Source organism: Poecilia formosa, unplaced genomic scaffold (assembly GCF_000485575.1).
Source record: "Poecilia formosa unplaced genomic scaffold, Poecilia_formosa-5.1.2 Scaffold496, whole genome shotgun sequence".
In the NCBI taxonomy this organism is placed as follows: domain Eukaryota; kingdom Metazoa; phylum Chordata; class Actinopteri; order Cyprinodontiformes; family Poeciliidae; genus Poecilia; species Poecilia formosa.
The window spans coordinates 31,697-44,077 of record NW_006800435.1 but is presented as its reverse complement, the minus strand read 5'-3'; the positions used below and the strand labels follow the sequence as shown (position 1 = coordinate 44,077).

Below are 12,381 nucleotides of genomic sequence, written 5' to 3'. Positions count from 1 at the left end.
GAACTGAGAGGGGGAGTGGTAGGGAGCAGTGCTCTGCAATTTTAAAATGGTCGATTCAACAAATATGTTGCTCTACCACAACATCCCAACTCTCCTTTCTTAGTCTTACTTAGATGTAAAACTACAGAGCAGCAGCTTTAGTAAGTAACTTTTATCTACCATCAGAAGTAGAACATGAAGTTGGCAAAAAAAAAATCTAGATTCAGTTTACAAATTTCCCTTGAGGATAAAGTCTGTTTGATAGTCTTTCGATACTTTTTAACCTTTTTTTTTTTTGATGAAAAAAATATTTGTGCTAAAATGAGAAAATGTGAAATGATCTTTTAACGAATCGTCCAGATCAAATGTTCAGCTGCTGCAGGTGTGACTGCATGCAGAGAGCTGCATAAACATTTGACTCTGATAGAACAGGAACAAATGCATTTTTGTCCAAGAAAAGCCTCAGGGACAGACAGAAACTAAGTGAAAGAGTGGACTGCTGCAGTTCTCCTATATGACTGACTGGAAGATTAGGGAACAGCTGGAAGCTACCATGACTTGGTGACAGAAGAATCCTGATAAAATCATAGTGTGAAGAAGCTCGCCTGTAAAAGTTCCTGCCGCCAACAGCAGGCGGAGAAGAGGCCAACACAGTTAGAGAGAGGTGTGGGAGTTTGTCTCATGCGTTTTAATATATTATCTAATAAAAACCTTTGAAACTTGAGAAAAGCCTTTGTTCTTCAGTAAATAACAGAAACACGAAGAAAATGTAAAAAGAAAACATTTAGTGTGCATGTTTTCCCAGATGGAGACCAACATCACGCATGTAGTTGGCCTTCTCAATACTGCCACCTGCTGACCACAGTTGTCACTGCAAATCAGATAAGAATTAAAGATGAAGCGCGTGTATGAACACTTGTTGATAGATGGGATTATGGTTAATCTTTGATTATAAGAAGAGTACAGAAGCCGAGAGCGGCCATTTTCTGCATATACTTTTCCCAATGTTTTTCTCAAAATAACAAGTTGTCCTTCAAATCCATTCATTGGTGACACGTTTTTGAAGAATGAAATCAGGTTTAACAGTCCAGTCATCTTGTGATATGATCCAGATTAACTTATCATGAGAAAACCATGGGGGAGAAGTACATGTGGAAAACAGACATCTTGAGAAAACCATTGGGGGGGGAAAAAAAAGCATATGCTGAAAACGTCCTCTCTCAACTTCCGTAAGAAGAGTGCACATGTACATTATACAATAAAAGCATCAACAGTGACAGAAATTAATGTAGAAGTTCTTAAAAAAAAAAAAAGGAAAAGCTGGGACACTACTGACATCTTGAGTCTGGAAGGTGACGCTATTGGTTCTTCCCATCAGTCCATTTTACTCGTTATCTCTTAAAAAAAAAAAAAAACAGCTTAAAGCGAATCGCAAAAGTATTCACACCTCCTGAAACTTTTTGTTTTTGTCATGCTACGACTACAAACCTTGCAGTAATGTACTAATACAAGGTCAAGTACTGGTGTGTTTTATTGGGATACTTTTTCTCTGCAAAAGATCAACACAAAGTATAACATTGTGAAATTAAAGGAAAATAATTGACTCCTTTTAAAGTTTTACACATAAAAACCGTTTAGTTCATTGATCATCCACTTGACACATGTGTTGATTTACAACATCCCAACTCTGTCCTTTCAGAAGAAAATGTACAAAGTTCCAACGGTATGAATACTTGTACAAAGTCTAACTTAGGCTTCTCATATGAAGTGTGAGCAGAGCACGAATACCTCAGCATTTCTGCAACATGAATGATTGTTTCCAACCTTCTGCAGCTCCATTTCTCTCTAATCTTCAAGTGGATCACAAAAGCAATAGATGCGTTAACAGCACTGACATCTGTAAAATCCCTGCTTAAACCATAACAGTCACTTTAATGACAGAATACCTTGGATTAAAAATAATAATAAAAAATTGTTCCACTGCAGCAGTACCGTGTAAAAGTCGTCTGAACAGTTATCTGTGTTTCAGGCACCAGACTGAAGGATCTCTGTAAAAAATACTGAGCAGTAAAGATGGAGATGAAATCCGATGATGAAGAAGTTCAGGTCTGAACAGTGGAGCAGCTTTCCCTTCTTTCGCCATCACATCAAAAAGTGATGCAGCTCCTTGTTCCTTCTTAATATTATGGCTTTAATAAAAAAAAAAAAATCAGCCCAAAAAGTGCTGAGTCAGCTTCCTTCCTGCTCACATGCAGGTGACCTCGGCCTTCCCCTCCTCCTGCTCAAAGCCCCCTTCCTCCAGGTGGGACAGGGAGCCAGAGTAACCGCCTCCGAACACTGGGAAGCCCCCAATGCCTCCGCCCGTGGCGGAGGAGAGGTCCACTGTGGGGGTGGAGCTGCTGACCGCGCGGCTAACTGAGCGACTCGACATGTCGCTGTGCGCCGAGACCGTCTGTGGAGGCGAGAGGAAGAGGAGCATCAAGAAACAACCGGAAACTGATCCACCTCGAAACTGATTCTGATCGCGAAATGACGAGTTTCACAGCGATGAGATCCACTCAAACATTAGCAGCGTTTCCATTACAAATGTGTGCAAAACTTTGCTGATATTCCACTAATGTAAAGGAAACACAATTTTGCAATTGCCAAATTCCACTAAATACAAAACACGATTAAAATGCCATGCTATAAGTCGTTAAAACACATCCCGACCCATCAACCCGCTTGCCACTTCCTGTCGTCGTCTTGTCATTTCTGCCAGTTCTAACATCAAGTTATTGATCACATGACTCGTGTAATATGAAAAAAGTGTTTCCTGCAGTTTTGTGAAATACACTGATTTCCATATGCCCAGAAAAAAAAAATCACCTCATCTTAGCGCAAGAAATTTTTTAACCCAAAAACATGAGTCAAATTGCCATGTTCCCATTGAGCAAATTTTTGTAATTCCAATTTACACAATTTTGTGGTCGATGGAAATGCAGCTAGTGTGGTAAATGCAGTAGACCTCGTTGTAATGATGATGGGTTTCTATGACAACCATTCTGTAAATCTTATTGATTATAAGAATCACTTTCACCTCCATGACGGTGCTGTGAAAAAAATATTTAACCCCTTAGTAAATTTCTCCTGCATTTACACTTACTTAAATGTTTTGTTAAATGTTTTTAAAATGTTAACATTAACATACATTTTAAAATAAATGCTACGTCGCTTATGGTTATATTTGCATTAGCTCATATTGAGTCTTTGATGCGGGTCAACCTTTGCCCCATGTCTTCCTCCTCTTTCAGAAGCTACTTTTCTGTAGATTCACTGTTAAATAAAGATAAGTGGAGCCAAAAAAATATTTTAAAAATATTTTAGAAAATTAAATATCAATGATTGGCCAAAAAAATTGCAATCAGTGCATCCCGAGAATTAACTAAGCCAATTCACAGGCCTGTGATGGCAACAAATTTTGCTGGGCAACAATCTGTCTTCAAAGAAGGACAAAGCACCAGACTGAGGACTTTCGTCATCCAGTGTTTGGCAGAAAGAGAGAAAGGAAAAAAAACCCGCTAAATCTTTCAAATGGAAATCATTGCGCTCGTTTCGTTACGTCTGAGAACGTTAAGGACTCTCGTTTCGTCCCACCTTGTTCTTTGGATATCCGGGTGTGGAGCTCCTGACCGGCCTCTGCAGGAACACCACCTGCTTTGTGGCCAGGTTCCCGTCGCTGCTCGCCGCGCGGCAGCAGGATCAGCATGACGGGAAAACAAAACACATTAGCAAACAGCAGTACCTCACATAAACGCCATGCATCAACCCACTCTGTATCCACCTGTCGTGTCGAATGATGGGGGTGGGCAGCACGCAGGTGAGCAGCCAACCAAACTCTGCCAGGGTGTGGAGCAGCGGCCCGTAGTCCGTTATCACGTCAGGGCCCTGAACACACCGCAGACCCAAAACTTACAGATGAATCTGTAGCTGAAATCACAGAGCTCATTTCATTTTTATGTGTCACAAGTTGCTCTCTGTGCTACGGTCTGATAGATGAAGGTAAAGCAGAAATAATTAAGATTTTAACAGGGAAAAATCTGAAAAGTGTGGTGTGCATCAATAATCAGTCCCTCTGAGTAAATTCTTCGTAGAGTCACATTTTGCTGCATTTACCGATTAGAAGTCTTTTTGAGGTATGTCTCTGCCAGCTTTGCACAAACTTTGACTAGGCCGCTCTGAAGCATAAATGTACATTGTTCCAACCAATTCCATTTAACACAACTGGAGTTTATTAATTGCAATAAATCATATGTTAAAATTGTTTTTTTTAATATAAAATGTAATCTTATACAAGTTCAAATAACTTAGTGAAAATGGCGATAGAAGATAATCTTGTCTCACAAAGGGGAAATTCAGGAAAACATTGTTTCTGATGCTCATCGTTATGATTGGATAATTGGCAGAATTGTTTACAGGAAGTGAAAATGGACATACAAGTTCATTTTCTGTTGCAAGATGATATTTATTTTATCCAGAAGCAACCATTGGATAGATTTTGAAACACCAAAATATCCACCTTTCAAAATCATTAGCTTGGGGCCGGAGGATTTTGTTAGGTGACTTTTGAAGGCAGTTTGTTGTTCTGGATTTTATTTAGGGGTATCATATTGACTGGGATGAACATAAACACACACCACATTACTCTTGTTTAACAATAAAAAAAAACTTGTTCCAGATGGTTCTGGAGTGAACCAGGAAAACACACCCTGTGAACCCCTTAAAGGTCACATTTCAGGGTGGAGCCGTGACCTTTGGAGTGACCCACCTCGGTGACGGTCCACTGTTCCACCACGATGGTGTCGTTAGGGGGAGGTGAGGTGCTTCGCTCCTCGTACACAAACAGTCCCTCCAGAGATCTGGGAACCGGCTCGCCTGCAAAACACACACACACGTGCGCGCGCACACGCACACACACATTTCCGTGGCTATCTTTGTGGGGACTTTCCATTGACTTCCATTCATTTCTACAGCCTAAACCTTACCTTTACCCTTTTCCTAACCCTAACCATCACATACCTAACCCTATCCAAAACTCAATTCATACCTTAGCCCTAACTCTGACCCCTGACCCAAAAACAGGGCTTCCCCTTGTGGGGACCAGGCTCCGGTCCCCACAAGGAGCAATCGGTCCCCACAACGTAGTATATGTCAGGAAAATCGTCCCCACAAGGCATTACAAACAAACGCACACCCACACACACACATACACATCTCAACTTTGGGTTTTTGATGATTTGTTTCACTGATTCCCCCCCAGGGGGAGCTCTGACTGCAGTGAACACAAGATGTGTTGTTAGCAGTGGATGAACCTCAAATAAGTGTAGCTGAGTGTGATGAGTTAAAATGACCCACTTATTAGAAATAGGTTGACAGCTCCCATGTGTGTGTTTGAAATGAGGGGATCTAATAAAGGTTTGTTCCATTCATCTACTGCAAATATCCATGTATTTTTTTACTTTTATAAAAGTTACATGCTACAGCTATAAAATAAAGTTGTTAAAATGTTCCATGTGCTTATAATAAGTATATAGAGCCTGTGTAGGTGTGCGTGTGTGTGTGAGCCAACAGAGGCTCAGGAAGTCCCATCAACCCATTTCTTTCCCATTCCTTCCAGACTCCTACACACAAAAATCAGCCACTTCCTGTTTTGTCTCCTCTCTCTCCCCTACTGGATCTAAAATTGGAGCGTCCTCCAGACCTCAACGACCTCACTTCCTGTTGCTTGTGCTGAACAGCTGACATTTGCATCATACACCAGATGCAACACTCACCCCTGTGAAAGCCAGTAAATAAATAAATAACATCCTGACCTCTTGGGTCCAAACAAGGACGTGTCCAGGGGCAGCAGAGGGGCAGCCTCTCCCACCAGAACAGTAGCAGAGACCCCCAAAGCTTTGCAGCAGCCATCAAAGCTTCCAGCAGGCTACAGGGGCTGGGAAAAGTTCCCAGCAAACATCCAGATGATTAAAACATTCGCCGTTCTAGGAAGCACCCCTCTGGAATGACTCCAGAGTATGTCAGGAATCCAATGCATGGATGGAAGCAGCCACAGCATCCATTTTATGCTTTCATTTAATGAAAAAGCCTCCTGAGAACAGTACAGAACTGGACCCACCAAGCTCTCATCAGTTCTCTTCTTTAACTTGATCCTTACTTGGGTTCAAATCATGACAACACGCTGCTGATTCAACAGTGTGGCCTGTTCTGGCGTCTGGACAAATTTAAATCAGTTAAAATCTAGAATACGGAAAAAGTCTGGACTGGATTATCACAGATTAAATACAGACCCTGTTCTAAACCCACAACAAAAATAATCTAGAGGTCCACAAAACAGTAAAATGTAGATTTTTGAATGAGTGTGTTTTGTTTTGTTTTTCTCAGGTGCACTAGGTGTTTTCGATCTGGGCTACATGGGCAGTTGCCCAGGGCAGCACCAAGGGGAGGGGTGCCCAAGAATAAGAAAATAAAATACATCTTATACGTTGGTTGTGCCCTGAACAAGTTTGCTACATGTTTTCCTTGCTTTCTGTTAGAAAAACCCCCCAGATAATTGCTTGCATTTTAATTGGTTGGGGGCGGTAGAAGGAGGGGCTTGCCCAGGCCACCATTCCTGTTAGAACCACCACTGTTAGGGCGTTTACCTGAAACATTTCTCTGAAACAGTTTTGCTAAAGGGGCTAACCCCACCATCCCTCCATGCTTACAGCTTCAGACCAACCTTTGGGTGTGTCCCAGTACACGAAGGAGTCGACCAGCGACCAGCCTTTACGGTAGTAAGCAGCGGTCAGCTCCAGCCAGTCGGCCTCCAGCGCAGTGACCACTTGGCCCTTTCTGGAGACCCGCATAGAAAGCGCCCCCTGGTGGTACTGACAGCCCAACGAGTCCAGAGGAGCGCAGCCTGGGGGCCAGGAATGGAAGAAGACCAGCAGCTTCAAGTCTTGAGGAGCAGACAGGAAATGTGGGTTTATGAGCAGGAACAGGTGCTTTAAGCTTTACATGCAGTACAACAAATGCAGATTTTTCGAAATCTAAGAATCCTTCTTTAGTGACTTGTTTGAAATGTTGCTTTATTTACATTGCCCTTGGATATTTAATTTTTGCTCCAACACCCTGCTGAACAACAGAGAGTAAATCCAGCTAGTGGTGGCCATTTTTATATCATTTATCGTGATAAATTTTGGCATTATAGCAATTCTGATTTATCGCCACAAATTCCAATTAATGACTTTAAAACCCTTCCAAACTGTCCATATTTTCGGCATCGTTAGTTTTACTATTTGCTCCGTTTATTCAAAAGTATCAGTAAATAATTAATGAGCAAATATGATTAAATGTGCAATTTAGCGACGCAAATCACACTTCTTTATGTGAATGGCGTCCTAAAGAAGACCAGTACCAATGGGAATAATTTTCTAGTGGAGTATTTGTGTTTGTGCGGCTATAAGAAACTAGTAGTTCTTATTGTCACGTTTATCACGAAAGTACCACAGTAAAATACTATGGGTAAGGTCAAACCTGGACTGTAGGTGTGCTCCTCCTGCTCTCTGTCTCCAGGCGGTGTTTGGGGCGGCGTACGAGGCGGGGAGCGGCAGCCCCTACTGGGGCTGAGCCCGAAGGTGACGCCGCTCACCTGCTGCAGGACGGAGCCAACGAACTGAACGCCTCCTCGTGCGCTGCTGTTCACCTGCAGGACGCACGCCACACGCGAGCTAAGTTAGACCCAAAGCGTCCGTGGCTTTTTTTTTTTTTTATTTGTTTAACAGAGGCTGAATATTCAGAGGTGTGGTTCAAGGAGCTGTCTGACCCTGTCAATCAGCGCCCGCACCGTGTCGCTAGTTAGCGAGTCCCCGGGTAAAGGCCACTCCTCCACCCTCAGCACCGGCGCGCTGTGGCACGTGGACGCAATCTTGTTGCTGAAAGCACCAAAAAAAAAGAAGAAGAAGAAGAAGAAGAAGAAGAAGGAAAAAAACACCAGTGTCCGATGTCAAATTCAGAATTTGGTAAATAAAAACCTGTGCAGAGAGAATCTGCTGAGCTCAAGCTCATCTACGGGGTCAGACACATTCAGTGGGGACAGTGGGTAAATAACTGTTTTATTAGCACTATTTTCTCCACTGTTTGTTTGATATCAAGATATTTGAAAATATTATTAAATCCAGTTACTGTCTGCAGTATAAGAGGAGTGAATGCAACAAGTCAGTTTCTCGATGAAATCTACGTGGCTTCATTATAGAAAACTTAACTAATTTTGAATACTGAAGTGACGTTAGGTGCACGGTCTGATGAATACCACAGTATTTTATGGCCACTGTAGATGGGAGGAGGGGGGGAAGGAAGAGTCAATTTCTGCCAAGAAAAAAAGTCAGAAACTTTGAGATTAATCTCAAAGAACAATGACATTTCTGAGTTTTAAAAGTCTAAAATTTGCTAGAAAACACAAAAATTTTCAGATTCAAGAGATAAAAATTTCCAACTTTTGGAAATTCTCAGTTAGAAAAGTCAAACCGTTTTGACTTTTGGAATTCAGAAATGTTCTTCAAGAAAATTCAGAAATGTACTCCTCTTTATTTTTATCTTTTATCTACAATGGCCCTAACGTATGGCGTCGTAAATAAAGGATTAGACTGGAATGGATGTAATTGACTTGGAATCTATCTGTGTGATTGCCCTGAATTGAGAAAATTTTTGTTATGAATTCAGGGCATATAAATAAACTGAATTTAATTAAATGAGTCTGAATTGGTAGAATGGATGGAGCTACACATAGGGCAAACCTGTAAGAAAACCTGTTAGAGGCTGCAGACGACTAGTGAGTTGGGTGGAGGATAATGATCACAAACACACAGGCAGAGCTCAGATGGAACGGCATAGATCAAAGCATGTTCATGTGCTAAAATGGCCTACTTAAAGACCTGGATGGACATCCATCTAGAGCTACAATGGAATGGTTTAGATTAGTTTATTCTTTTTTAACAATTACCACCTCAAAGTTTCCCAAGTATCACCATAATAACGTGACTAACACCATTTTAAGACAGCAATAAAACAGAACCTCCCAGCTATTTGTTCTATTTGAACCAAGAAGTCAAAACTTCTTGGGGAAAAAAAAACAAAACAGGAGGGCCGTCTGAAGTCTGACTTCTATATTCCAGCCGCAAAGTTGAATATATCCCAGCAATCCACAGCTCTAAATCCAACATGGCTACCACATCTCTTTAGCTCAGTAGCTTTACATCACAGTTTAGCTTACAGTGTTTGATAAGCCTTGAATTCATTGTACAAATTGTTTGACCTACTGATTGTAGCTCGTGTGATACTGGTGGCACTTGTACCACAGCGTCAGAACCATGTATTCATATGTTAGACCGGCCCAGTCAAAGCAGAAGAAAGGACAGAGAATTCAGCTGTAACGTGTCCAAAACAGCTGCAGACATACACCAAGCAAAATGTAGTTCTATTAAATATTGTTTCTGGGTTTTAAAACTTTTTTTTTTTTGTTTTAAATCAGTTTCATTTCATTTCACAAGGATGTCCTGCTCTGTGTTGGTTAATCACGCACTACACATTGTCTTTCTTATAGTAAATCCATGATAGTTATGGCATCACAGCCAAACAATCAGAGTTCAGGCACTCTGCCTCCTCATTGGCTGCTCAAACACCCCTGTTGTTGAGTGAATTTCTAGCCAATAGAATCCATAGAAAATGCAACTCAAACCAAAACATTTCCTCCTCCTCCAGTCTGACCTCCATCTGAGACTTCCTATTAAATATGCACCTGACCTCATCTATCTTTCATCGTCTCACTCCATGGCACGGCACTGACTGTTGGGGGGTGAGGGGGTGTCATCATCAGGGTGACCCGGTTTGGTTCGGGGGGAGGGGGGTGGCGTACCTGGGTCTGGGACGGGCCAGGACGGCGCGGTAGAGCAGGCTGAAGGGCAGCGACCGGCTCCGGCCCAGGGACAGGATGATGGGGTGGAGGGCGACTAGGGCGTAGCCTTGGGTGTAGAAGGACTGCAGCGCCTGAGGCAGCTCACATAGGGAGGACACATACTGGATGGTAGGACGGCTGCCTGTAGGGACACACAGATAGGCCAGGTCAGGGGTCGCCACACAGGTTCTTTGGACCTCCAACAATGGCTCTCAATGTCTTTGACTAAATATGCTGAAGAACTAAATAATGTTATTATTAAATACAGATATAATAGTAAATGCAGGTCTTTACCAGTAATTCCTATTTTATCATGGAATAATTGCACTGAATAGTAAACTATTTTCTATGATGACATAATGTCTAGGCTTCAGTCAGGCTGTGAGAGAGCAAGGCTTAATGCAGATAACAGGAAGGCTGAAGTCAGCAACAAACTGTTAGCTGTTTTAACAATGCTAATCACAAATATAACACGCCAAAGCCAGCTGAAAATGTCTTTGTTGAAACACTGTAAAAGCATGTTTTAAAGTGAATGCTCTCTCATACACTGAAAAAAGAAAGCAGGTGATGACACTTAAAATAAATTGAGGTAATTTGTTACAAGCAATCAAGTTAAGTTTCTCCCAAGAAAACATACTAAGTTTATAAAGTTGTCACGTTAAATAAACTTACATAAATTAAGCTTGACAAACTTAATTTATGTAACAAATTAACTCAAGTCTTTTTTTTTTTAAGTTGACGCTCCGTTCTTGTTTTTCGGTGTGCAGCAGGATGTTACCTCTGCTCCTAATTAATAGGAAAGCTGCAAAAAATATTTACGGAGATGTTTATATAGATGCTAAAGAGAAATTTAAATAGATTTAAATCAGTTTAAGGTTTTTGATGAAAAAAAAACCACAAAAAAAAAACCCCACACAATCCAGCTCTCTGCTTATGACACTAAAAAAAGAGATATGACGCTCCAACTTTTAAAAAAAAATTAGCTTGTCTTCCATTTAAACAAAATAAGTTTGTCAAACTTACTTTATTTACATTTGTTGAACATGACAACTTAATAAACTTAATATGTTTAGTATTTACTTGGATAAATGTCTCTGAATTTTGTTAATTTGTTAACCAATTAACAATTTTTTTTATGTTGGATCACCTTTGCATTTCTCCTTTTATGCATATAAAGAGTTGAATGTTGTTTTTTTTTCCTTTGGTAATCAGAGCAGTAATTACTGTCGTACACTGCTTCCACTAGGACTTCTCTTTGAGTCGCTCTCTAGTTTTTATTTCAGGCTCAAAACAAGCCTGGAGTCAAAGTAATGATTGAAGCCCAGCAGTTAAACTACACAGGGATTATTTTTAGCATTTTAGTTGATTGCCTGTTTTACCAGGTTGAAAATGAAAGCTGCAGAACATGGGCTTAAGTTAGCATAAGGTCTGTAAACAGTGTGTGTGTGTGTGTGTGTGTGTGTGTGAGGGGGGGGGTAGTGGGAGCATTCCACACAACAACACCCCCACCGCTCTCTAACCAACAAACAACCAGAGGTTTGGGAGTCCGGCGCACAGCTGACATCACTGTGGTCTCACTGGTTCCCATTAGACCCAACCAGTTAAAAATGGAGCTGGGGCAAACACGGCTGCGTTTTACTGGAATTCCTGTGGGCTTTACCGCCGCTTCAAAGGCAGATGAACCGGCGATGGATTCAAGTTGCAAGTCAGACGCTGGAACATGGAGGGACCGAGAGGAACCAAGGACCGTCACATGGAGAAGACCCAAGGTTCCTGCAAATTTTAAAGTGTTGTAAATTTCATCAGTGTTTTTGAACACAACAGAAAACCGAATACAAACATTATTTGGGTTTTGGTATCAATTTCCTCCCACAGATCACGAAAGAACCCGGTGCTAAAAAGTGATTTGTGATTCAGCAGGATATTTCACAGGTAGTTAATTGATAATCGATTTTATCGCCCCACCCTGATGACTGTGATTATCAACCAGCAGAGCTTGGGGTTGACGCCAGAGGAAGGGGCAATCTTCGCCGCAGTCAAACCCTCCCAGGAGAGCCGTGATGGCTCACCAAAACACATCCACACCAGGCTTTTATTCCGACATTTCGCTTTCCTCCTCCATCTCCTCTGCCCCCCACTGCCTGCCTGACCCGTCCACTCGCACACTGAGCCCTCTGTTCAGAGCTGCGTGGGAGAAAAGTTGAGTGGAGGAGGAGGAGGAAAGGAAGAGGAGGGGAGGGGGTTACAGAAGAAGGAGGCAGTTTAAGGGGAGCAGAAAAACAGAGAGGGGGTGACAGAGCTGAGGGAGGTTCAGAACCAAGGACCACAGTTTATGAGCGCTTCTGTGAAAGCCAGCAAAAGAGGGCGTTGTGTGGCAACGAGGGGAAAGACAGCAACAGTATATATATATATATATATATATATATATA

General features: G+C 41.8%; 1 protein-coding gene across 1 annotated transcript in view; it reads right to left on the bottom strand.

Moving 5' to 3' along the window:
* Positions 1 to 305: 305 nt before the first annotated feature.
* Positions 306 to 12,381, bottom strand: part of rftn2 (raftlin family member 2) — a 22,190-nt gene continuing 10,114 nt past the window's right edge. Inside the window, exons 2-9 of the mRNA XM_007578876.2 lie at positions 9,914 to 10,094; positions 7,826 to 7,934; positions 7,537 to 7,705; positions 6,740 to 6,958; positions 4,787 to 4,893; positions 3,803 to 3,906; positions 3,616 to 3,697; positions 306 to 2,431 (exon numbers count right to left, since the gene is read on the bottom strand). Coding sequence (XP_007578938.1) covers positions 2,225 to 2,431; positions 3,616 to 3,697; positions 3,803 to 3,906; positions 4,787 to 4,893; positions 6,740 to 6,958; positions 7,537 to 7,705; positions 7,826 to 7,934; positions 9,914 to 10,094 — 1,178 coding nt within the window. The 3' untranslated portion in view covers positions 306 to 2,224. The remainder of the gene's footprint in view (positions 2,432 to 3,615; positions 3,698 to 3,802; positions 3,907 to 4,786; positions 4,894 to 6,739; positions 6,959 to 7,536; positions 7,706 to 7,825; positions 7,935 to 9,913; positions 10,095 to 12,381) is intronic.